The sequence below is a fragment of the Aedes aegypti genome, chromosome 3, assembly GCF_002204515.2.
Source record: "Aedes aegypti strain LVP_AGWG chromosome 3, AaegL5.0 Primary Assembly, whole genome shotgun sequence".
Lineage (NCBI taxonomy): Eukaryota > Metazoa > Arthropoda > Insecta > Diptera > Culicidae > Aedes > Aedes aegypti.
In genome coordinates this window covers 9,221,039-9,245,726 of record NC_035109.1, presented here as the reverse complement: position 1 = coordinate 9,245,726, position 24,688 = coordinate 9,221,039, and the positions used below count along the sequence as shown (strand labels likewise).

At 38.0% G+C, this 24,688-nt stretch overlaps 3 protein-coding genes across 5 annotated transcripts in view; 2 read left to right on the top strand and 1 right to left on the bottom strand.

Moving 5' to 3' along the window:
* Window positions 1-5,746: 5,746 nt before the first annotated feature.
* On the bottom strand, window positions 5,747-14,919 carry LOC5570204 (protein elav). 3 transcript variants are annotated; one of them, XR_002501831.1, is made up of 3 exons: window positions 13,183-14,918; window positions 12,261-12,855; window positions 5,747-8,432 (listed from the first exon to the last, which is right to left on the bottom strand). XR_002501831.1 is itself a non-coding variant. In XM_001658936.2 (2 exons), exons 1-2 carry the CDS (start codon window positions 14,250-14,252, stop codon window positions 12,834-12,836), a joined length of 1,092 nt encoding a protein of 363 aa, XP_001658986.1. In that variant the 5' UTR covers window positions 14,253-14,919; the 3' UTR covers window positions 7,244-12,833. The 3 variants fall into 3 exon arrangements, 1 of the variants encoding a protein (XP_001658986.1); XR_002501830.1 differs by having other exon boundaries at window positions 7,244-11,937; XM_001658936.2 differs by having other exon boundaries at window positions 7,244-12,855; window positions 13,183-14,919.
* A 5,345-nt stretch (window positions 14,920-20,264) lies between these two features.
* LOC5570208 (40S ribosomal protein S12, mitochondrial) overlaps window positions 20,265-24,688 on the top strand; it is a 154,418-nt gene continuing 149,994 nt past the window's right edge. The window contains exons 1-2 of the mRNA XM_001658930.2: window positions 20,265-20,413; window positions 20,476-20,533. Of these exons, the coding sequence (XP_001658980.2) occupies window positions 20,482-20,533 (52 nt within the window). The 5' untranslated portion in view covers window positions 20,265-20,413; window positions 20,476-20,481. The remainder of the gene's footprint in view (window positions 20,414-20,475; window positions 20,534-24,688) is intronic.
* LOC5570203 (E3 ubiquitin-protein ligase NRDP1) overlaps window positions 20,476-24,688 on the top strand; it is a 76,866-nt gene continuing 72,653 nt past the window's right edge. Inside the window, exon 1 of the mRNA XM_021848897.1 lies at window positions 20,476-20,533. The gene's annotated coding sequence lies outside the window, so the exon portion shown is untranslated. The remainder of the gene's footprint in view (window positions 20,534-24,688) is intronic.

The following is a 24,688-nucleotide window of genomic DNA, read 5'->3' as shown; positions in this document are numbered from 1 at the left end:
TTGGACCCGTTGGCGAAAGCTAGCGGTGGTAATCCTTCTTGGACACCGTCTAGGGAAAAAACCTCTCGAAGGTCACGTCTTTCTCGTTTATTAACTAAACATGGTATCAACAACTAACAAACGGAAGGGTGAATCTCTGAATTCACTACTTCCTTCCAAAAAAGTGGGTTTTAAAACTGTCACTACACGTGGCAAGAATGGAAGAAAGGACGCTTCCCCGGAATGCGAACTTTCTTCCAAGGGTGAAATGAATAATTGTATTGAAATGAGCAATCAGTTCGATGCTCTAGACAAATTTTCCGAACACCAAATCGAAGCAGCCTCTAGCCCAGGCTCTTTGATTCAAGTGAGGAAGCAAAGAGTGCCGCCTATCGTGGTCAGTTGTTCCGAATTTGGGGGATTTAGGCAGGAGATCTTGAACTCCATTAGGGGAATCAAGGTTTCCTTCCAAATCGCAAAGAAAGGAGACTGTCGCGTTTTGCCGGAAACTCTTAAAGATCGCGAACTTCTTCTCAGATATCTTGAAGAGAAGAAGCACAATTTTTTTTTTTTACTTATGACGACAAAACTGAACGTTTGTTCAAAGTCGTCTTGAAAGGTCTCTCAAGTGACTATAAGTCACCTGAAGAGATCAAAAATGGAATAAATGATTTACTTGGATTTTCCCCAGTCCAAGTAATCATTATGAAAAAGAGAACCCAATCTGGCATTGTTCGGAAAGGGCTTTCTCAAGAATATTACTTCCTTCACTTTAACAAAAAAGAACTAAATAATATTAAAGCTTTAGAAAAAACAAAACTTATGTTCGATGTCCGTGTGACGTGGGAACATTTCCAGAAACCTGGAGGAAATTACCAGAACCCCACTCAGTGCCGTCGGTGCCAAAAGTGGGGTCATGGTACAAAAAATTGTCGCATGGATGCTAAATGCATGATTTGCGGAGGTTCTTCTCACGCTAAGGACGACTGTCCTGTGAAAGAAGATACCAGAAAATTTCAATGCGCCAATTGCAAGGGCCCTCACAAAGCTAACTTTTGGGAATGCATTTCACGCAAAAGAGTCGTTGAGGCTCGTGCCAAGCAGATGAAGGATAATATCCGTTACGATAACGGTCGTTTCCGGAATTTGCCTGGTAGAGTATCGAACAATGCTCATTTTTCAGTTAACGATCGCTTGATTAGGAATCATACCCACCAGGAAGATCATAATCATGCTCATTCACAAACAAATTTTAATCCGTCGGGTAGCCGTTCGAATCTTTCAATTTCGAATGTATCTACCCACGGTAAATCCTTTGCCGATATCGTAGCAGGTAATTTGAACTCTTCCCCTGTTCGTTCCATGAGTACCCATTCTACTTGTTTCAAATCAAATGGAAAAAACCCTACCGCCACAGGTAACTCCTACCCCGCTTCTTCGTCTACCGAAAATTCCAATGGGAAATCATCAGATGATATGTCTGCCTCTGATTTTAATTTTCTAACTGAACAATTGAATCTAATGATTGATGCAATGTTCAAAGCCACCACTATGACTGAAGCAGTCCAAGTAGGTGTAAAATTTACAAATAAAATTGTTATTGGATTACGTTTTTCTAATGGATCCAAATAATAATTTAAATATTTTAAATTGGAATGCTCGTTCTCTGAATGGTAAAGAGGACGAGCTGTTTAATTTTCTTACAGCTAATAACGTGCATATAGCAGTTATTACCGAAACTTATTTAAAACCTGGATCCAAATTTAAAAAAGATCCTAATTTTTTTGTTTATCGTAATGATCGACTTGATGGGGCATGTGGGGGAGTTGCAATCATCATTCATAGGCGTATAAAACATCAACTGTTTTCGTCATTTGAAACTAAAGTTTTTGAAACTTTAGGTGTTTCTGTTGAAACACAGTTTGGTAAACATACTTTCATAGCTGCCTATTTGCCTTTTCAATGCTCTGGACAGCAAGTTAATTGGCTTCAAACTGACTTGCGAAAATTAACTCGCAATAAGTCAAAATTTTTTGTCATTGGTGACTTTAATGCCAAACATCGGTCATGGAATAATTCTCAAAGTAATTCCAACGGCAGAATTTTATTTGATGAGTGCTCTTCAGGATATTTCTCAATTCAATACCCTGATAGCCCTACATGTTTTTCCTCTTCTAGAAATCCATCTACGATTGACTTGGTCTTAACCGACTCTAGTCATCTTTGTAGCCAATTGGTTACTCATGCTGATTTTGATTCTGATCATGTCCCTGTTACATTTCAAATATCGCATGAAGCGATTCTCAATCCTATCAGCTCCACTTTCAATTATTTACGAGCCGACTGGAATATATATGAAACGTATGTTGACTCTAATCTTGATGTTAACATTTCTTTAGAAACTAAAATTGATATTGACAATGCTCTTGAAACTTTAACAAATTCCATTGTTGAAGCCAGAAACATTGCAATTCCAAAATGTGAAGTAAAATTTGAATCCGTGATTATAGACGATGATCTTAAACTCTTGATCCGTCTTAAAAACGTGAGGAGAAGGCAATTTCAACGCACTCGTGATCCTGCTATGAAAATTATATGGCAGGATTTGCAGAAAGAAATCAAGAAACGTTTTGCAGATTTAAGAAACAAAAATTTTGAAAATAAAATTTCTCAATTGGACCCCGGCTCTAAGCCCTTTTGGAAATTATCTAAAATCTTGAAAAAACCTCAGAAGCCTATACCGGCATTGAAAGAGGAAAACAAATTATTACTAACTAATTGCGAAAAAGCTCAAAAACTTGCTATGCAGTTTGAAAGTGCGCACAATTTTAATTTAGGACTTACTAGTCCAATTGAAAATGAAGTTACTCAGGAGTTCGAAAATATTCTCAATCAAGAAAACGTTTTCGAAAATGCCTGGGAGACTGATTTGGAAGAAGTGAGAACTATTATTAAAAAATTCAAAAATATGAAAGCTCCTGACGATGATGGAATTTTCTACATCCTCATCAAGAAACTTCCAGAAAGTAGCTTATCATTTTTAGTTGATATATTTAACAAATGTTTTCAATTAACATATTTTCCTGACAAATGGAAAAATGCTAAGGTTGTTCCAATTTTAAAACCAGACAAAAATCCTGCAGAAGCTTCTAGCTATCGTCCAATCAGTTTGCTTTCCTCCATCAGTAAACTTTTTGAAAAGGTTATTTTGAACAGAATGATGGCCCACATCAACGAGAATTCAATTTTTGCCAATGAACAGTTCGGATTCCGCCATGGACATTCGACCACTCATCAACTTTTACGTGTAACAAATTTGATCCGTTCCAACAAATCTGAAGGCTACTCTACTGGTCTTGCTCTTCTAGACATAGAAAAAGCATTCGACAGTGTTTGGCATGAAGGTTTGATTGTAAAATTGAAAAATTTTAATTTTCCAACATACATTGTTAGAATAATTCAAAGTTATCTGTCAAATCGTACACTTCAGGTTAATTATCAGAACTCCAGATCTGAAAGACTTCCTGTAAGAGCTGGTGTTCCTCAAGGCAGCATTTTGGGACCAATATTATACAATATTTTCACATCTGACTTACCTGAGTTACCTCAGGGATGTCAAAAATCTTTGTTTGCGGATGACACAGGCCTCTCCGCCAAAGGACGAAGCCTGCGTGTCATCTGTAGTCGATTGCAAAAAAGTTTGGATATTTTTTCTTCATACTTGCAAAAATGGAAGATTTCTCCTAATGCTTCCAAAACTCAACTAATAATATTCCCACATAAACCAAAAGCTCTTTATTTGAAACCTTCAAGTAGACATGTTGTCACGATGAGAGGGGTTCCAATAAATTGGTCAGATGAAGTTAAGTATCTAGGACTCATGCTAGATAAGAATTTAACTTTCAAAAATCACATTGAGGGCATTCAAGCCAAATGTAACAAATATGTAAAATGTCTCTATCCCCTTATTAATAGAAAATCAAAACTTTGTCTTAAGAACAAGCTTTTGATATTCAAACAAATTTTCAGGCCAGCCATGTTGTATGCTGTACCAATATGGACTAGCTGTTGTAATACCAGGAAGAAAGCTCTGCAGAGAATTCAAAATAAAATTTTGAAAATGATTCTGAGGCTTCCTCCCTGGGATAGTACCAATGAGTTACATAGGATATCCAATGTTGAAACATTGGAACAAATGTCAAATAAAATAATCAATAATTTCAGGCAAAATTCGTTACAATCTTCTATTGCCACGATTAATGCGTTATATGTTTAGGTTAAGTTAGGTTAAGTATATTAAAAACTTTTTTTTTCTCTTATAAGCAGGTGAAATCAACTCACCTGTAAAAAATCTGAACTGCTACGGCAAATGAAATGTAATATGTTGTTAACAAAATGTTAATAAAATCTTAGATTTGTTTTACCAAATTAGGATGATAGTGTTGTCTAATAACACAGAACACCTAGATATAAGAAATAATGAATGTAATGTTTAGAATGATACTAATAAAAAAAAAAATTAAAAAAAAAAAAAAAAAAAACCTATCCTTCGTTGATGACGATCAATCGATGCAATTTTCAGCGTAAAGCTTTGTTTCTTTACTAAATTTGCGTTCTTGGGAATTTGAGACCTGGTTTCGATTTACCTTTAAATATTCTAATGTCATCTTTTAATTTATCAGTCTCAGCCATAGATATAAATTAATTCATATTTTGAAAAAGCTAAAATTTTATTACCCGTCCATAACAACATACATCGTTGTTAATTTTAACCATTTTTGTGAAAATAACCTCAATCTTTTCTTTTTTCTATAATCTCATTTACATGTAAAATATTCAATCGTATGAGGAACAATTTCTTTAGCTGAAAACATTAAATCTTTTCCAATGATCCCATTTTTGTATCTGTATTAAAAAAAATTCGGTCCAAGAATTTTCAAACACAATATCAGCATGTGATGGATTAGCTGTCAGGATTCTTGCATCTCAACATTTCCGGCGAATCATGCTGGAAATCATTCACTTACCTTCTTCGCAGGAGACTCGCAATCTCGGTATCGATTTTATCAGCCAACACCCTCACCATAGTACAGAAACGAGTAAAAAGTAAAAATCTCCACCCAACATCAGGGATGGGCCGGCAACGCTTGATGCGCATGTGTCGAGTTTTCGCAGGACCAGCAACTAGGTACTCAAATCACAAGCGCTTGGAAGTATAATCCTGTTGGGCGCCATCAAATTTGTTGGTAAATTCGTTTTTCATCTTCAAATATACTCAATTTTCGAAACACATACACCAAAGAAGAAACGGATTATGTTTATTTTCATAATGATTTTTATTGTTTGTTCTAAACACTTGATAACTGCATTTGTACTATAGGTTCAGTCTTTTTCCTTATTAAGATTGTTTATTACTCATATAATAAACTGACTCACAGCCTTTTTTTGTTGATGTTGAAATAATCGCTATTTCTGGACGGAGAATATATTTGCTCTAACTTTTTCGTCATTTCCTCGATTTTTCATTATTTTTACTGGATTTTTTTTTTCATAATTTACTACTTGGGTTCCCTTGCTTTCAAATTGACAACGAAGAACAACTCTGAAAACATGACGAAAAAATCAAGACAACCAAACTGATGCCGGTTCTGTTCTAGACAGGAAACAAAACCACAAACCAATAAAATTACACAATACTCGTAAAATGTAGCTATACCTGGAGAAAAATGGTGAGAAAACATAGGCTTTTTGGTTTCTGTTCCGCACTTTCTCTACCGCTGAAAATAAACTCAAGAGAATTTGACCTTGGTGTGATTAATAATAAGGAGGAATTGATAAACAGCTTAAGGTTTTTGATTTGTTTGGCGATTAAATTAGTCAACAAAATTTTTTATAGACACAATTAATTAGAAGTGGATAGTTGCAAACATGAGGACAGCAATGGGAGAGATGACACAAATGATTTTGATGCTTTGTTAAATTAAAAAACACATCTACAATTGAATTGCATGCTTAAATAATACATGAGTTATAATACACGGTTACATGATGATGATGAATCAAACCTAAAAACTGATTGATGTCTTTTTTTGTTAGATTTTATAAAAATAAGGCGTGACAGACCCGTCAGTGCACGTAAAATGATCTACTGCAAACAAACAGAATATTTTGCTTAACTGATCAATGATAACCATTGACGGTGGTCAATCAGCTTTTAAAAGAATAAGTTGAATGATTGAAAAAAAAAGTTCAAACATATTTGAGTAGAAAGTTCGTTCTTAAAATAACAGTATATAAATAGACAACGAAAACATAAACAGGATTTGTAAGAAAGAAAAGTGAAATCATTACTTACCCACAATAAAGAGAATAATAAGTAAAAATCAACTGAAGTGATGGATCCGAGAGACGAAGCCAATAACCATTTGCACTGAAAATGCTTGCGTTCAATTTTGACCATTTACAACAGTACGCGACTTTTAAACTGAAAACGAAAATTCTGACGGAACTCATTCATACACTCACACACCCATCAGCGTGCGAACGCAAGAAACGGCTGAACTCAAACATACCAACACATGTACATTGAGAAGAATAATCGATGCACTTAAGAGAGATGTTTCTTTACAAATACACAAGAGCAAGAAAGCCGATAACGAACCGATACTGGATGTGGAACAAAATGTCAGAGGTTGCATTGTTTCATACTTCTTGTGACACTATTAACCGGCTCTGGCCGTGGTTGGATGTTTGTCATCAAAACTCAAAACGATATCAACCAAAAATGGAAGTCTACCCACAACACACTCTGATCGACGTCTGAGAAGGAAAATACACGAGAGGATGAATCTAGCCGTGTGAAGTGATTCGAGTTGTTTTCCGCATGAGTGTGAGTGTGTTGGGATGAGTGATTTGGGCACTCATTGACTAATGCTGAGAATCGAAATGCTGTAAATGTATGAGTGTAGTGTAAGTGGTGAGTGTCTACTGAATGGCTTCCAATGGTTGTGATCCGGATTGTAAGGAACCCAAGAGATAGACGGACACAATGTGAGAGATACTCATCTCGGTGTACGAAAAGGACGCAACTTACGAACAGAACAGAAGAGGAAACGTAAACAAAGCACACACGCTTAATCAAATGATTGATCTTGCATTTTTCCGATTGTTGTTGCTTGATACGGTTGGTTGGTTGCAGTTTCTGTTCGGTGGAAACCAATAAAGGAATAACGGAAAAAATTAAATGAAGATAAACGGACTCAAATTATAATTTTTTTTATTGTATTTCATATTTTTGTTTCTTTTACTATTGTAATAATTGATTTGCTTTTATAATTTTCGTATGTACACAAGAACATATTCGGGAAAATAAAATTATACATTGATTAATTCGAATACATAAATAATGATAAATCAAAGCCGTAATTTCAGTAGACGTTTTAACGGTAAGCCGTTGCTTCTTTTGCTGTAGCGGAATTCGGTTTTCCCTCAAGTTTTTTTTTTGTTTTATTCAAAAATTTATAATGAAACTAACGCAAACGAGATAAGAGGTAAATACCAACACAAGCATCATAATGTGATTCTTTTTGCTGTTGTCGCTGCTGCCGGGCTGCCAGTTTTGCAGTTTCATGTTTAATTATAGTATTCGAAAAGTTTTGTTTTGAGAGTCGTTTCGATTTCCTCTTTAAGGTGGTTTTCATTGTTTTTTGTTTTATAATATAGTGAAAATGTTGCACTAATGTTTGAAACATTGCTTCCGTGGTTTAAAGAAAAATACAATCAAACAAACATCTTATGGTGTGGGTGAGAGAGAAACTGAATTCTGAGTACAACTAAAATCACTCTACTTTGCTATGGATAGAACGTGGTGGTGTTTTTTGGTGATACAGGTTTATGTTGAAGTGATTTATTTTTTAACACATTTTCAAATCACATTCACGACCTTGACAATCCAACAAAGTGTACTTTTGTACTTCTTGGTTCAAAATATTCCGTCACGTTGTTGGACTGTCGCTTATTGTCGTTTGATTCTTTTCTATTCATTCGTTTGAATTGTTAAGGAACTGAACAAAAGTGTGTTTGCACGCTTCACTGTCAAATGAATACTCAAACAAACAGAGTATGCTGCGCTAGTTTATGAAACTGCCAGATGTTTGAAACTAATAAGCTTCTTGCTTTTTACAATCATCGATGAATACGCATTAAATTATGATCAAACTATGCTTAAAATACTAACTTTAAATAAGTATGAAAATCTGTTTCAAATAAATAGTGTTTCCTCTATCCGTACTTGCTATATAGAATAATCTAGGGTTTAGCTTTCTTCTTCTGTGATTAAAATCTAAGCAAAAGCAAGAATAAGAGTGGATAAGATAAGGTGAGAAGAAGGGAAGGAAGAAAACATAGTCACATCCTATTGCACACATCACTCTCAATTCTTTCTAACATAAATCCTAAAAATAAAGAAAAGAAAAAACACACAAAAAGAAAAAAGAGAAATTAAAAGAAATAATAAAACATAAAAATAAACTGATTATTTACTGAAAAAAAAAGATAAAAAAAATCGTGCGATAATCCCAAATGAACTGTACATAACTTATAAGTAAAGTCCTGCCCAAAAGCAGGAGCGAAATAAAAACTACTAAAACTAATAATACGGGACCTATAAAACTGAAGAAGACGAAAACAACAATTAACCAAACCGAAAAATAATGAACCCACATAATCAAAACTAGAATTTCACAGAAACGACGCTTGACACTCTGGCCTAGATCAGACTAGAGACTTGTGACATTTTGGGTGTGTTTATTTTTGTCGATACCGTCGCGTTTTGAGTCTGTGTCATCATAAAATCGAAATTATAATAAAAAGAAAAAGAAAATTACACCTGTCAACGTACGAATGAATCTAAACAAAAAACGTTTGAATGTTGATGCTCTCTCTTTCTCTCTGGTATGGGTGTGCGGGTGTGTGTGTGAGTAAATGGTTTTCACTAAAACTCAAAAGTATAAAGAACAAAGCAAACCATAAATCAGATGTTAAGAAAGTAAACAGATTTCTTACAGTGTTTTTATAATTTTTTGTTTTTGAATACTGATTACAAAAGCAAATAATGATTTCATTTTTTAATTCATTTCGCTATCCAATTGGAACAAATTTATCGTAATGTGTACCGGAACCTGTTTGGTAATGTTTTTATTTTTCTTACAGTAATTAAACCAAAAAAATGAAAAAGAAAACAGAGCAAACGAAAGAAACCAAAACAAACGAAACTAAAACGCATAATTCGACAGAATAAAACAAGAAGAAAACAGAACTCTGCTAAAAACTGAAAACGTTGTCAGCAAGAATGCGCGCGCGAATCGCACAGCGACAGAAGCGCCACCTCGGTCAAATGTCACATACGAGCTGCTTCCTGCGTGCGATCTTGTGCGGGATGGTGGCCTTTGCCAGAAATGTGCACGCAATGTGCAGCACTGCCGCGCCATCCCATCTCGACACACGGCGGCGAAGATTAATCGGTAGGGGAATGGAAATTTCAGCGAGAACTAAAAATACTGAACACACGGCAACGACACTGCGCACCAAGTGCCAATCAGAAGAGTTTGGTCGCCATGGCGACCGATTTGCACTTGGATTGGAACAGTGTCAAGTCAACACACATTCTTGCTTGCACAATTTTCTGCGTGTATTTGTTGTTTGATTTTGCTTAAAAGTACATTTTTCTTGTTTTGCTTGTATCACAGTTGTAATGGAATAGATTCGGGTGTTGCATTTTCTTCGCCTTTTCCCTCCCGGGCACGGTTTAGTTTCCATGGAAAAGAAAGGCGCTGGCGGCTTCAGCGCCAGCTTGGACTAGAAATCACAAATAAGATTTGTAATAGTTGCTTTAAATGCGTGAATGGACATGGAACCGTTTGCCGAAAGGGAAGCGGATGAAGTGGAATTATTTGAAAACCAAGGATAAAATCGAATCTAGGTGGTTGAAAATAAAGTAGAAAAACCATATAAAATGTATAAACAACTGATGAAAGTTTGTCATGTTAAAACTTTGCTTCTATGTCACTATTCTCTCTCTCTTAATGTCTCACTTTTTCTCTAATATATAATATCAATATATTCCTGGTGAGAAATGGTATGGGGAGTATTTCTGTTTTTCCATCGCAACAATGCTTGTTGGTTTTTCTGCGGAGTTTTGGTACAGGGGCTGAATTTGTGTATATCAATAACTTGTCTTACAATCATCTTAAAAATTACTGTGCGACATTATTATGCTTGTTTTGTTGCTCATTCCAATAGATGTTATCCATTTAATATTCTTGTATCCAATACGGTTAATATGCCTCCATATCAGGCTTATAATACTTTTCGACTAATGTTTTCCCTTTTTTTCTCGGGGTAATGATCGCTTTGTATGGCTGAAACCAAAAAAAAAAGTTCCACGCTTCTGCTACTCAATTGATGCACAAACTTCCTGCTCTCGGTCTCAGCCAAGAGAAATGCATCACAACAAGTTTAGTACCAATTTTTCTATTCAAACAAAGACCACACAAAAACGAATTAGCGTTCCGATGGTGGGCTTTGAAAGTTCTCGTCTCGGGTGTTTATAAAAGTCTATCGTTTTGATTCAAAGAAGAGAATGTTGAAACTTAACCGACGGTTTTGTGGAGAAAAAATGTGCGTCGGTGGCAACACGGTTGCGCTGATAATAATGACAACTAGTTTGCGCTGGAAACGTCCCCAACAACCTAAACAAATCAGTGATTCTACTTTATCTTCCACTAGTTTCCGTAACCGAAAAATCAAAATGGTTTTTAATTGTTCTCCGGCACTGTGCCACAGCAGTTTCTTCTTTTCTCTAAGTACGTTTGCTTTGAGTCGTTCGTTTTGAGTCTCTTTCAGTTTTGCGCGTTCTTTTTCACTCTCTAGGATTAGTTTTATCTCATCTGCATCTGCATGTATTATAGGCTCACTCGTTCAATTTTACTAAATTAATGGCTTCCGTTTACGCGTTTCCTCGAACCCAACTTGTTTGCACTTGCTTTACACTCTAAAAAATGAGATCCTTTCGTAGTTTTGCAGGTTGGTTTCTTCATTATTTGCTTTCCGTCTGGCATTTATCGATAGCTTGAAGAGTTTTGCTTGCTTTTGTTATGTTTTGTCTCAAAGCCACCTTCCGTAGTTGTCAATAAATAAGTTGTAAAAATAAATAAAATTTCCCTAGAATATTAATTTAATCTTACTATTTTCTTGTGTGTATCTTGCGTGCTGCTGCCTCTGGCTAGCATTCGCGATCCGGCTTTTCCTGCACCGATTAAGTGTGATGAAATAAAGTTCCCAATATTGCAGTAGTACCACTTTGATTTACATCCCACTCGTCGTCGATACACATTCTCCATCAATAAATATATGTTTCAGCTTGGTTACATATTTATTAGGGGGACATTTAAGACTAACGCGTAAAAGAACCTATTCTGCCTACTATGTTTTGTTGTAAAAGTTTCTTTTTCTTTTGACTAGATTTTCGTGTTTCTTTCAGTTTTCAGCTTTGTTGACTACCAGTGGTTCTCGTGTCGACCACGTTATAGTTTTCTTATTGATCGTCGTTTTCGTCATCAACGTGTTATTTAGAGCTAATGTAAGCCATTTGTTCTTGTTGTAAAGCTCACACTTTTCCGACTCCTCGCCATACACACGGGAAACGAATGAAAAGTGTTACGTTAACTGTCTACAGTATAGCCTTCTCCTTCCTTGCTTCGGGAAGCCTCTTAAAAAATGTTCGATCTCGAAACGACGTGTTGAAGATGGCCAAGTGTGCTCAATTTACACGTATGCTTGATTATTTTTTCTCGCTACACATCAATAGAGAATTCCCAGCTCTAGCAGACTCTGGTACTGATCTCATCGCACATTATCATCATCACTTTTCCAGCTGCGCGCATTTCGTGTGTAAATAGACTTTGGAAATATAGAGAGAAGAAAACAAGAGTAGTCGCGCGTGAGTCGCTAATTAATCGCCTACTCCGATGTGATGGAAGCAAATTGTGCACAAATACACGAAAAACGGCGCGCAGCAACCCATGCTGTCAAGAAGTGTATGCGCGCCGTATAAAAGCTAGAAAAAATTCCAAGTCACACCGAGAAGCCGTACATACATCTGATTAGTGCTCCTAGCCTTATAATAGCCCTAGTTATGGTAAGAGCGAGCTGGGATGTGTGATTACTTGACTATCTTAGGTTTTAATGAAAGTATTTAAAAGAATGGGTAAAAGCACACATACTTGATTTCTCGCGCGGGCGTCTCGCTCTTGTTCTGTCTGTCACGCTTCCAAAGCGGATCTCTGTTTCTGTTCTGTGTTTGAAGATTCTTTGCCTCATCATCATCATCATTCATCTCATATCAGGGTTGTAGAGGGGAGTTGCGAATTTCTGGCGGCTGGCGCTTCTTCGATCTTCCGCATGCGCATGCGACGACGGACGATACGAAATGAGAAGTACAGGGCTGGAGTATATCAAATTCAATCGCGACGCACCCCCTAGTTTGAGGAAAATTGCACCCCTCGCTCTCAAGTCGCGTGCACGCTTTTCCACCACCAATTTATTGGCTCTCGCTCAAACTCGGTGTCTGCTTTAAATCGCGGCTTGTGTGCGATTGTACTTCGCTTGTCTGTCTGTATGTATGTATGTGTATTCGCGTGAGTGTGTGGAATATTTATTGCACTATAACAGTACTCGCGTCTTGATGCGGGGGAGTTTGATTGACTTTTACTTTAGTTTCGAAGGGTGGGTGACGTCTCGATGCGTTTGATATATGGTTTGCCCCCTTCTCAATTACAATGGGTTTCTTTCTTGATTTAATGATCGGCCATTTCGGCGCTGAAATCAGAATATCACCATATCAGAATGGAAATATTGAGAATATGGAGCAAGCATGGGGTTTGGTGGGTAGCAAAATGTGACATAGAGTTTTGGAGTTTGGGGATGCGCTTTGGTGGTGGGGAGGAAATTTGACTTTTCGCAAGGAATTCCACAATCGCGGAGACAGTAGCGAGAAAAAAGACGGGTATTTTTAGCGGATTGAGAATCGTTTCAGGCGCTTCAACACGCGTTGTCGATCCCGTGTGATTTTTTGATGTATGTGTGAGTGTTAGTGTTTATGGAAAGGAGATAGAAATCTGTTCGGTTGGAAATGAGTAAAATTACTTTGCTTTGTTGGTTTTAAAGCTGACTTGTAACACCCGCTGGCCAAGGGTGTATCCGTTGAGAGATCGAATCGCCAGCATTGCCTCCTCGTAGTTGGTCATCGTGACGAAGCCGTATCCCTTGCACTGGTTTGTCGCCGAATCTTTGATGACTTTCACGTTCTGCACGGCACCGAATGGGCCAAACAGTTGCCACAAAGTGTTCTCCTCGGTTTCCGGTGCCAGGTTGTAGATGAAGATACTCCAACCACCAGACGGTGCGATTGCGCCGATTCCCGTAGTCGGTGCAGTCGGCAGCATCATGTCCAACACTTCTCCTCCCATCGGTGAAAAGCGAGCTAATCCCTTGTTAATCGGATGATGAATAGCTCCCAATCGGCGAGTCAGCTGCGGGTTCAGGAAAGTCGGCAAAGCAGGCTGCACAATCTTAGCAGCCGTATTCTGTCCAGGAGTGTTCGAGAACTTGACCGTAATTGGGTCTGTTAAACCTTTTGGTGTAGTTCCATTCAGAGCAGCAATGGCACGTTCAGCTTCTTTGCGTTGATCGAATCGAATAAACCCAACTCCTTTCGGTTTGTCATTACCCTCTTGGACCAACACACGACTGGTGATAATTTCACCGTACGGTCTGAAAATTGTCTCCAATTCCTCTTGCGTGATAGTTTTTGGCAAACCAGAAATATATAGATTAGCCCCTTTGATTCCTTCCGAGCTTGGCCTAGCGAAAGACACCTTCAGTACTTTGTTCTGCAAGCGTAATCCATTCAACACATTCACGGCTTGTTCGGCATCCTGAGATCGATGAAAGTTGACAAAGCCGTATCCTAAGCTTTGCCCTTTCGGTTGGCCCGGATAGATTACATTCTTGTCCCGGACGAGTTTGACGCTTTCCACTTCGCCGACGCTCGAAAACAGAGACCGGATTTCCTCCTCGGTCATTGTCTGGGGCAGATAGTTGACAATCAGATTCGTCCGAGCCGTTTCCGACCCGGACGCCGCTGCTGCAGTATTCTGCGATTCGCCATTTTGTTTTTGTAGATCTTGTACGGCTGCTAGCACTTTGTTGGTCATGATTGAAGTCGTAATTTTGAGGCTGTTCTTTTGACTTGGTTTCACACTAAAATTTTCTTCGACTCGCGTGCAGTTTCACCGTTGCACACGCTCTATTCCCTTCACTTCCAAATTTGGCAACTTTCCTTCTTCGCGGCCACGGCAACGACAAGGCGTCACTTAAATATCGCGATCTGTGTTATTTTTACCGCACTCCAAAAATGTCACAAAAACAAACAAGTTTACACACCAGCTTCTTCAAAGAAAAACGTCAAACAGTCACCGTAGGAAACTGCGTGCAAAACTGCGAATATCAATTAACTCTTGATGGACGTACAACTTCCGTAGTGGCAGCAGCAGTCAATAAGAAAAATTTCCAGGCAGAAAAAATCAATTTCGGTCTCGGTCTTTCTCTTTTGCTCTTTCACCGAAACGAACGGAACAAAAACTTTCTTCTTCCTTTTTGCACTATGTACCGTACTCGGAGAGAGGGTGACGACGACTGAGATGGATGTATGTGATGTACACGAGTGTATGTGTGCTTGAGATTTGGTTTGCTGGCTGTATATCTGGAACTACAACACTACAATAGAACAGGAGCTGCTGGTTTTTGCTTCTGCTAGCTTCGCTGGGTTCCGGTTTTACGAGAGCACAACCGTGGCACTACGCTGATGACGATACAATGGTTTCGTAATGGTGACGGCGCCCTCTTTTATAGCCTCCGCGGTTTGATGGTGGTGGTGAGGGTGGTAGTGTTGGCCCTGAACGGCAGGTGTCGGTTGTTCTTATTGGATCAGCTGCTAATGTGTGGCAGGATTGAAACAATTGGAATTTGAAGTGACAGTTGCTGTGCAACATTTTGTGTGGCGAATGGGTTGTTGCATGTTGAATTTATAGTTTTGTTTCATCAAAGCCTGGACATCTGGTGGCTGGTATGAGATGCATGATGAAAGTGCTTCAATCGAAAAATTACGTGGTGCAACATAGATAATGTTCACTTTTTATCTCTTTTGTCTCAAAAATACCATAGAAAATTAAAATATCAGTAATATGGTAGAAAAAATGTTATTTTCTAAATGAATCTAGTTTCGTTACACGATTATTGACATTTATTATTAAGGCTGATTTGCTGTTGAAAAGAAATGTAATCGCCTATCTCAATGAGAGGGAGTTCACTTGCCTGAAGTAATCAAGGAAATCTTTTTTCTTTGATCGCAGTACGGAGTGGAGTAGAAATGTCATTTCAAATTGGACTCTCTGTGGAAAATTCCTTGACCCATTCGGTGAAAGAATTTTCTTTTTTATCCAAACAGCATACGTAACTTTAAACAATATAAATTATTGATAAGAAACACGATGTTAACTAGTACAAGATTTATTAAAGAAAGAGAAAGAGTTGAAGTGTACGGGTGGTTCTTCTGGCATTACGTCCTCACTGGGACAGAGCCTGCTTCTTAGCTTTGTGCTCTTATGAGCATTTCCACAGTTATTAACTGAGAGCTTACTTTGCCAAAGTTGCTATTTTTGCATTCGTATATCGTGTGGCAGGCACGATTATACTATATGCCCAAGAAAACAAAGTCACGGGTGGTATATATAATAGAATTAAAATTTTTCATGGCCCATTGTCAGAGCATATTTGAAACTGATCTACTAATTTATTCTACTTTCTCGCCAGTTGGTCTCCAGTCGGGTTGTACTTCAACTTGATGACGTTGTTTTGGACACATTCTCTGATGAAGTTGTAACGTATATCCAGATGCTTCATCCGTTTCTGGTCGCGTGGCTCTTCGGCGATGTGTATGTAGGACTGGTTGTCCTCGTAAATCACCAAAGGGGTTCTCATGGTGACTCCAAGCTTGGTGGGCAGATTTTGCAACCAAATTGCTTCACACGATGACTGGCTTAGGGATACATATTCCGCTTCTGTTGATGACAAAAAGACCGTTGTTCTTTGTTGTCCACGACACAGTGTTACCATCGACTTGGAACACTTAACCACTTGTTGAGCGACAGTCGTCCATGTCACTACCGCAATCAGTGTCTGCAAATCCAATGAGTGAATCGGCTCAAGCGTCACGTCAAAATTCCAATGAAAGGTGCTTGGTACCTTGGAGATACCGCAACACGCGTTTCAAATGGCTCCAATGCACATGGGTTGCACCACTTTGGAACCGACTCGTGTTCACCACGATGCTAATATCGGGACGAGTTGATAGCATCAAATAGGTCAAACAACCTACTAGCTCCCGGTATGGATATTGGGTCGCTTCGTCGCCATCGTTTTTCCTCTCAAACTTCAAATAAGCATCCAAATGAGTTGACGTCGGGTAACATATGATCGTTTGGCTTTCAATTTATCGATGACTACGTCCCGTGCGATGACGATCTTCCATCGAACGGGGTCCCACACACGATATCCGTTGATTCCGTAACCAACCAAGCAACACACTTGATTTTTCGCATCGAGCTTCTCCTTGGGCACGTGACAATAGATGTTGCTTCCGAAGACACGCAGTCTGAACACATTTGGCTTCCGAACCGCATCTTGGCGACGTTAATGACGATAGGCGTAACCAACGTGCGCACATTTTGCAAAAAACTTTTGTCGCTTACCTTGTGCCACTTTATAATATCCAAGGAAATTTTACTCCGGGTGGGTCACCGTCAACCGTCATGAAGGCCATGTCACCGCCAGATTCCGCCACGTTTTTCGGTTTCGATGCAGGGTGTTCATTTTTCATGTTTTCTGGACAATTCACTCGCTTGTGTTCTGGCTTTCTGCAAGCGTGGCACTTGAACACAAACTTTCGGTTGTCGAATTTAATTTCTAGGATGTGCTCCTCCATTGTTCGTCTCTCGTCGTGCTTCATTCCGGCAAGTTGTTTCAGAAGGTAGAACACGTCCGAAGCTCCTTTCCGCTCGAACGTATGCTACAGCGGGGTCCAAATCGCTCTAGGGAACTTTTTTCGCCAATGTACTCTAAATGGGAATCCTCGATTTTGTGGATCAGGATTGACTTGCATTTGGAGTCTTCTTGTTTCCGCTTGGTCCGCTGGGGAAAAAATCTTTTTCCAGAGTCTTCTCGATGCAATGAAGCAAACCCAACTTTTCCAGGTACGACTCCATCAGGAAACTCCAATTTGAAAAATTTGTCCCGTCGACGTTCGCTGCGTCCGATCTTCCTCCATTTCCATTTTCGCAAAATTTTCCGTTTTTGAAAAACGACGAAACCACGCTACTTACGACACGCTACCGAAAAAAACTTACGCTGGTTGATGGCCCGTCCAATAGGTCATTTTTGTCAGATCTAACCCCCAGTTTTTGTATTTTTCTTTGAAAGACAATTATTGTGCTCTGCAAGATAAATCCACGTAATGCGATTATCTGAAAATGTCGATATACCGTCGCAGTGATAATGAAAATCAATAAATGTTTCAGATATAGCAAATTTGAAACATTTGTGTCCTTGAAGCACGAAAAAATCCAAGCCTACTTGAATTTTGACGTTGCGTTTGAATTGCGCGCATATCTTCTGCGCGTTACCACCGCCGCTGGATGTGGATTTAATATAAGCGCCGCAATATTTTTATTGTATACTAACGCTTTCCGATTTTGTTTATATGAACTCCTAATTTTTTTTATTTTTTTTAATTCCTATGAATTTTTGAAAACATGGATACTCACCACATTTTGAAAAGTAATTCGGGATGCGGCACTGTTGGTTCAACCCTATGGGTATCAACGTGGTGATTTTTCAACCAGTTTTTCGATTCCACCCCTGCATTGGGATGCTTGTTAACTTTTGGAAACGTCAAATCAGGTGCGGCTCAAACTGACCGTGATCCCGGTCAGGGCGCACCAAACAGGACGGCCAACGAAACTAACCTCAAATTACTCAAGTCAGGAATCTTCCGGCTTATTCAATCCTCGTCGGCACAAAACAGAGAGATCAGACATCTGTTGACTACAATCCTTGCGTTACAGAATCGTGTAGTGTTCGCCGGATGCGGTCATAACCGACCGAAGCGGTGAAGGTGGATTGTACCCCGCTTGGCATAAAGTCGTTTGGCAAAAGGTCGTTTGGCATAAAGCCGTTTGGCATAAAGTCGTTTGGCATAATGTTCGTTTGGCATAATGGTCGTTTGGCATAATGGCCGTTTGGCATAATGGTCGTTTGGCATAATGATTGAGGAAGGTGAACGAGCAAGAACGATAAGCAATCAAAAGAAGCAGGTATTCTGTCATTCTTGGCTATACACATGTTGGCAAAAATATTGAGGACGGTAAAACTCGAAAGAACCGCCAATTAAATAAAGAAGGGTGCATATCAAATGGCCAGTTCGTTCACCAACCTGAAATGTTTGAAGTTACAACAAGTATGAGTAACACAAACTTTTCGGGGAAGTGGACTTTTTGGTGAAGCGGGATATTCTGGGAACTGGTATTCGGGATACTGGCGTTCGGGGTAACGACATTCGGGGAACCGACATTACGGGGAAAGTAGGACAACCCATCAAAGTAACTCCAGTAATCGATTTCTCTTTTCGCTGATAACTTGAGCAGATCAATGTTATCTATTGCTGCCATTTTGTCAGTTGGGAACAACGAAATCATAGCCTATGTATAAAAGAAGGTGAAATTTATTTCAATTTCAAATCAACAGTTTTTATGCCTATAATTTGGTTACATCATATATAAAAAATAAATCCAATGTTTGAAAGAAGGGTAAATTATTGCTAAATCTATCAAAATCTTCAGTGCAAAAAATTATTCCAATAGCGGAACTCGAAAGAAGAATTAATATTTGAAAGAAAGGTAATTTCTGCATAAATTATAAAATATTATTGACAATAACTTTCCTAATATGCTTTAGTTTATTCAAGAGCATATGATTGTAGAATAAAGTGACATTTTGTATCAATTATTGTCAATTATTGACTCCACAACAAGCCTGATGTCATCAGAAAGATTCAAAAGAAACGTAAAAACGAATCTCATCTTAAGAAATTCTTGGTTTCAGACTCATTATGCCAAACGACTATTATGCCAAACGACCGTTATGCCAAACGACTTCATGCCAAATGACCTACCACCGTGAAGGTGGTTTCCGCGGTGATTACGGAGACTTAAGGAATCGTGAAGGAATCGTGATGAATGAAAACATAAACCATATGGTCATGCCAGCTGATCATAAATTCACCACAACGAGGTAGTAAAACTATAGGGGAAAAAGGGGTCTGCATTTTTCGAGGTGAAACCAACTGTAGGAGACCGAAGGGGTAACTAACGTGCCGCAAATTTTTCATTGTTTTCTAATAGTTGAAGGCTCCAAAACATATCGGTTCCTTAGGAAAGTTTATTGAGTAAATTGACAGAAAGCATAAAGCCAATGATTTTTTTTCACGGAAAAGGTCTATTCAAATGCCTACCAGGTCAACCAGTCAATGATTTCCGATAGCGATCGATATCGGTGTGTTTTGAATCGGTGGACATTACCATCGCTGGACAAAGATCTACACAGAAATTGTAACATTGGTTAATCGGGTACTCGTCTTTTTGACGAGATGCTAGAGAAAAAAGGGGGAAACGCAAATAAAACAATAATCTGGCTGTAAAAGCAAGCAGAATTATGAAACGTTAAGTTCTGGCTCATTTATTTGCGTACAAGCAGAATATGTAAAAAACGGATACGCATAAACGAGCAAATTGATCATCATCAGACTAGTGCTGCATGCAGATCTCTGAAGTGTTGATTATTGCGTCAAATACGTGTTAATTCTCTTAAACTCCAAAGCATTTTCATATTCCACTTGAAGCGACCATAAGACATCAAAATCTCAACTGATGCGACAAACTTCAGGATTTCATCTGAATTTTTGTTGCATCTACTTGTTTCGACTTCAGAGAGCAAACCCCTCTCTGCGTTGCGCAACATGTTCCCGCGCTGACAGCATTTATTTGACAGATCTCCTTGTGATGTGCTGTCAGTTTGCCTTTTTTTTGGTTTATTTTGCTCTCGGCTTGTCGGTCCATTCGTAAACACAGAACCGTGTCGGTCGGCGATCGTCAAAGTCGCGTGCGTGCGTTTTTTAAACATTAAATTTGTGTGATATTTTGCCGGTCCAGGAAAACTCCCAGGAGCAACTTTTGGCGGAAATCGAGTCATTCGCTTGCATAAGGTAAGTGATGGATTTAAACGAGCCGGGACACGTTGTCTAATGTGGCTTTTGATTGGTTTTAGATCAAGATGAATTTTCTACGGCAAACCCTCAACATTACCAAATCGTTTGCCAATGAAGGTAAGTGCAACATGAAGCATGGTGTGGGATGATTGTGTAACACAAAACAGCTGATTGTTTTGGTTGATCATTTAAGGATATTTCATATTTCCGGATGGAATACTGAAAATTTGAATTACCAGCAACTATGTTTTATAATTTCACGCCATTTACTGAACTTGTCCTAGTTTTCACAAAGTTATCGATATTTAAATTTTGCTCTCGGAATGTTGACTGTAGTTCTGAACGGTTTCTTGTATGGCAAGATCTGCATCTCATTATAATGTTCTTTTGGCGCGAAAGGTAGTCCAAAAAATAAAAAAAAATGTTTTAGTGAGAATGGGTTTTAGCAGTTGGAAAAGTTTCCCAAGCTTCTAGGAAAAGCTTTCTAATACTAAAGAGAGAGAAGCTTATCTTTTAGAAAAAAAAAAACGTCCCAAGATTCATGTACAAATTCGTATATTTTTTTAGGAAAAGCTTACAGAGCTCCTAGGAGAAGATTCCCAAGCTGCTAGGGCATGCTTCTCAAGCTTCTAGGAGAAGTTTCTTAATCTTTAAAGAGAACCTTCCCAAGCTTCTAAGCGAAGCTTTGCGAGCTACTGGGAGAAGCTTTTCAAGCTTGTGGAAGAAGCTTTCCAAGCTTCTGGGGGAAGTTTTCCAAGCTTCAAGGGGAAGCTTAAGAACCATCTAGCATAATCTTTCTAAGCTTTTAAGAGATGCTTCCCAAGCTTCTAAGAGAACTTTACAAACTGCTTGGAGAAGCTTCGCAAGCTTCTAGAAGAAGCTTTCCGAGCTTCCGAAAAAAGCTTCCCAAACTTCTGGGAGAAATTAAAAAAAAATCGTAAAAAAATCAAAAAGTTATAAAATTATATCAAGGGTTTGAAGAAGCCAAAACCACTCAAAACCTTCTCAAAACAACATTGATACATTAAAGAAATTACTGAAAGAGTTTCTGGAGGTGCTGCAGGACGTATTACATGTTGGATTCCCAAGGAGATTTGCTGATGGGATCTGTAAACCTAATGTAAATGGATTTTTGTTGTTTGGAGGCATTATAATTTTTTTTTTTTAAGAGAGATTTTGTCCAAGGAATCGCCTTATAATTAAGGTTATTTTTTTCTCAGAAATTCCGAATGGTTTCTGTTAGTGATTTCTTCAAGATTAATTCAAAAATTCTCTGAAGTTTCATTTTTTTTGTAGGAGTTTCCATGGAAGGGTATTCCTAAAGTTTCCTCTGGAAAAATATTTGCAGAGTTTATTTGATTTGATACACTTGCAGGTGTATCTATGGAGTGATTCTTGGAAAATTGCTGTTAAATTCCTTTGATCGTCTCTAAACAGTCTGCAATTATTCTTGAAAACAGTCATTGAAGAACCAAGAAGAAAGATTTGAAGGAATCTTTAAACTATTTTTGACGAAGTCCATCTAGGGAAAAACTGCAAGATTCTTTGAAAGAGATTTTTCTAGGCTTTCTTGAAAAAAAAAAAAATCAGGAAGAGTCGCAAATTCAGGAAAAGGAAGCCAAGCTTTGAACTTTACTGTGCTGAAGGATTAATTCTTAGAACAAGACTCTCAAAGGTACATATTCGTAAAGAAATCGCAGAATATTATCCTGTTAGAATACCTGGAAGAACGCAGAGAGCACTCTCTGGAATATTTCCTAGAGGAATCATCCCAAAGAAATGTATTGAATCAACCCTGAAAAAAAGAACAGGATTGCACCAAAAATTTGCCTACGGTTTCTCAAGGGAATTTATCATGAAATTAAGTTTCATTGCTAGTAATTGACCGTTAAGTAGCTGAAATTTACTCTCGCCGCTTTTTTCCTGGACCGATTGACGTTTCGTGAAGTTTGGCTATTGTCGGCGCGGAAAAAAGTTAGAAATGGCTTCTCATCGAAATTTTTATCAGAATCTATGCGAGATACCCAACTTCGGAAGTGATGCATTCGATTTGCATCCGGATGCACTCTAATGCGCCATACATTCGAAAAAGGGTATCTTGCATGAATACCGAGAAAATCCATCTTCGATGAATTGCATTTTCTAATGATTGACCGAACTTACAATATCTAAGTGTTACCGTGAACGTACCATATTTGACGCGGGTCCAAACTTGACGCATTTTCTTATTAATTTTATTATAAATTAATTCTAGTTCAAAATAGCATTCAAAAAATTATTCCTAAATCTTCATTTACATGTTATTGAAAGATTTCAACCAAAAAAAAGTTTAGTTTTGATTAATAATGGGCAAAAAATAAAAATTATTTGAAAATGCATCCGACAAGTGCGTCAATTTTTTCATTCCTTAGTGAATGTGCTAAATATTGTTAATCAATTTTCATGAAAATATTGTGCTGTTTTACAGCAATATCATCAACAACAGTCAGTAATATTCTTTTATTCATAAATTGACGTCGAAAATTTTCTATTTTTAAGGTTTAAGACATATTTTTGTATGAAAATCTTGTGCGTCAAGTTAGGAACACAATGTTCCTAATTATTTGCTATTTTGTTCAGCATGTTTTATTGAATCGAAAATAGGAAAAGAAATATTTATGGTGCTGGCATACAAAAAATCCGTCCGCAGAACAACCCAATGCTTTATGTAATCACATGTAAAGGGTCATCCATAGATTACGTCACGTTTTAGGAAGAGGAGGAGGTTCAGGTAAACGCAACGATTTATACAAAATATTCGCACTTTTCATAAAATAAATGTGGCCAAGGTTGAGAGGGGTTGATGGTTGAAAATTGTACACTTTATCGCGGTTCATGGACGTCTTCTAATGTTTCAAGGTAGCTTCAATAAATGCGTCAGGAGGTGAGGTGTAGGTTCAATGGTTTGTTTCGTATAATTTATACAATAGGGGGTGTCCATGAGATACGTGTCACAAAAACATACTATTTTCTACAAAAACCCCGCCCATCCGCCCTACGTCTCACTTTTTATATAGAGCCTTCAAAAAACTTGTGTGATTCGTCACATCTTGCAGAACACCTCCTTCCCCCTAATAACATGACGTACTTAATGTATGACCGCATATATGGTTCTCGATCTATTTCGAGGCCCATACTGCCGTTGGTTCTACCGTAGAACTTCTACGCATATTTGTCCCCCGGTCCATAAGGGTGACATAGAACATTTGACAAGTAGGCGTAGTTCACGTGTTATAAGTAACGAAGATTCTTAAACGGCCATTTTTGGAACCGGTTGTTTTCGTTCTAGTTTTTGACTAATTTGTCCTTATTTTAGCAACTACCTTCCCCGCAACGTAGTTTTCAAACCTTTCCCTTGTTTGATATCACGACGAAAATACATTAAACTAAACAATAATGCTTAACTATGGATTGAACTCAATCGCCGGTTTTATTTTCTACACTAACTAAACGCATAGCAAAAGTACTACCGGATGACGTCATTCAAAACTTTTTCCAAAGATTCTAACTTTTCTGTTCACTCTAAAACGCTTTTTTCAATTAATTGAACTATTGAATACTGAAACTCTTGTATATTTTAAAGTTTGGCAATATTTTTTAAGTGCGTCAAATAAGGAACATAGTGCGTCAAATTAGGCACATTGAAGAATTGATGCGTCAATTAAGGAACCTAATGTAATCCACAAAAAGTCAATCAAACATGAAGAAAAAAAGTTTAATATTTTTTTACTGATTTTTCCCTAATTCTATAATAGTTGAGCTAGCATAGGTTCAAATTTCAACAAAATCGGACAGATTTAGACAATTTGACAAGTGTTTGAATTTAGAATTTTCTTAACCGCGTCAAATATGGTACGTCCACGGTATTCGTTTTTTTTGAGGATTCATAATTCGCAAAGCCTCCATAATCATTTCATTTAGAGATCTTCCAGGGTTGCCCTCAGATATTCTGACAAGGCTGGCAGCGAGTCACTTTTTAGTGACTTGGTCACTTTTTTAAGCCAGTCACTTTAAAGTCTCTTTTTTGCAGCCATTTTAACTAATGTCACTTTTTTCGTCAAAAAGTAACTTTTTTCAACTATTATGAGCTAAATTTTTGGGAGAAAATTATGAATCGACCCTTCTTTAATTTTGAACAACTTCATATCAGTATCAAAATATTGGTACATGGTTTTCTTGCGAAGAAAGCTTGGAAAAAAGTTATTCTTCCATAGAGTTCCACGTAATTTATAA

Coding starts and splice junctions, on each gene's coding strand:
- LOC5570204 (XM_001658936.2), bottom strand. CDS start 14,252: ATGACCAACAAAGTGCTAGCAGCCGTACAAGATCTACAAAAACAAAAT. Junction 12,856..13,182: donor TTTAAAACCAACAAAGCAAA/GTAATTTTACTC, acceptor TTCTGATTTCAG/CGCCGAAATGGCCGATCATT.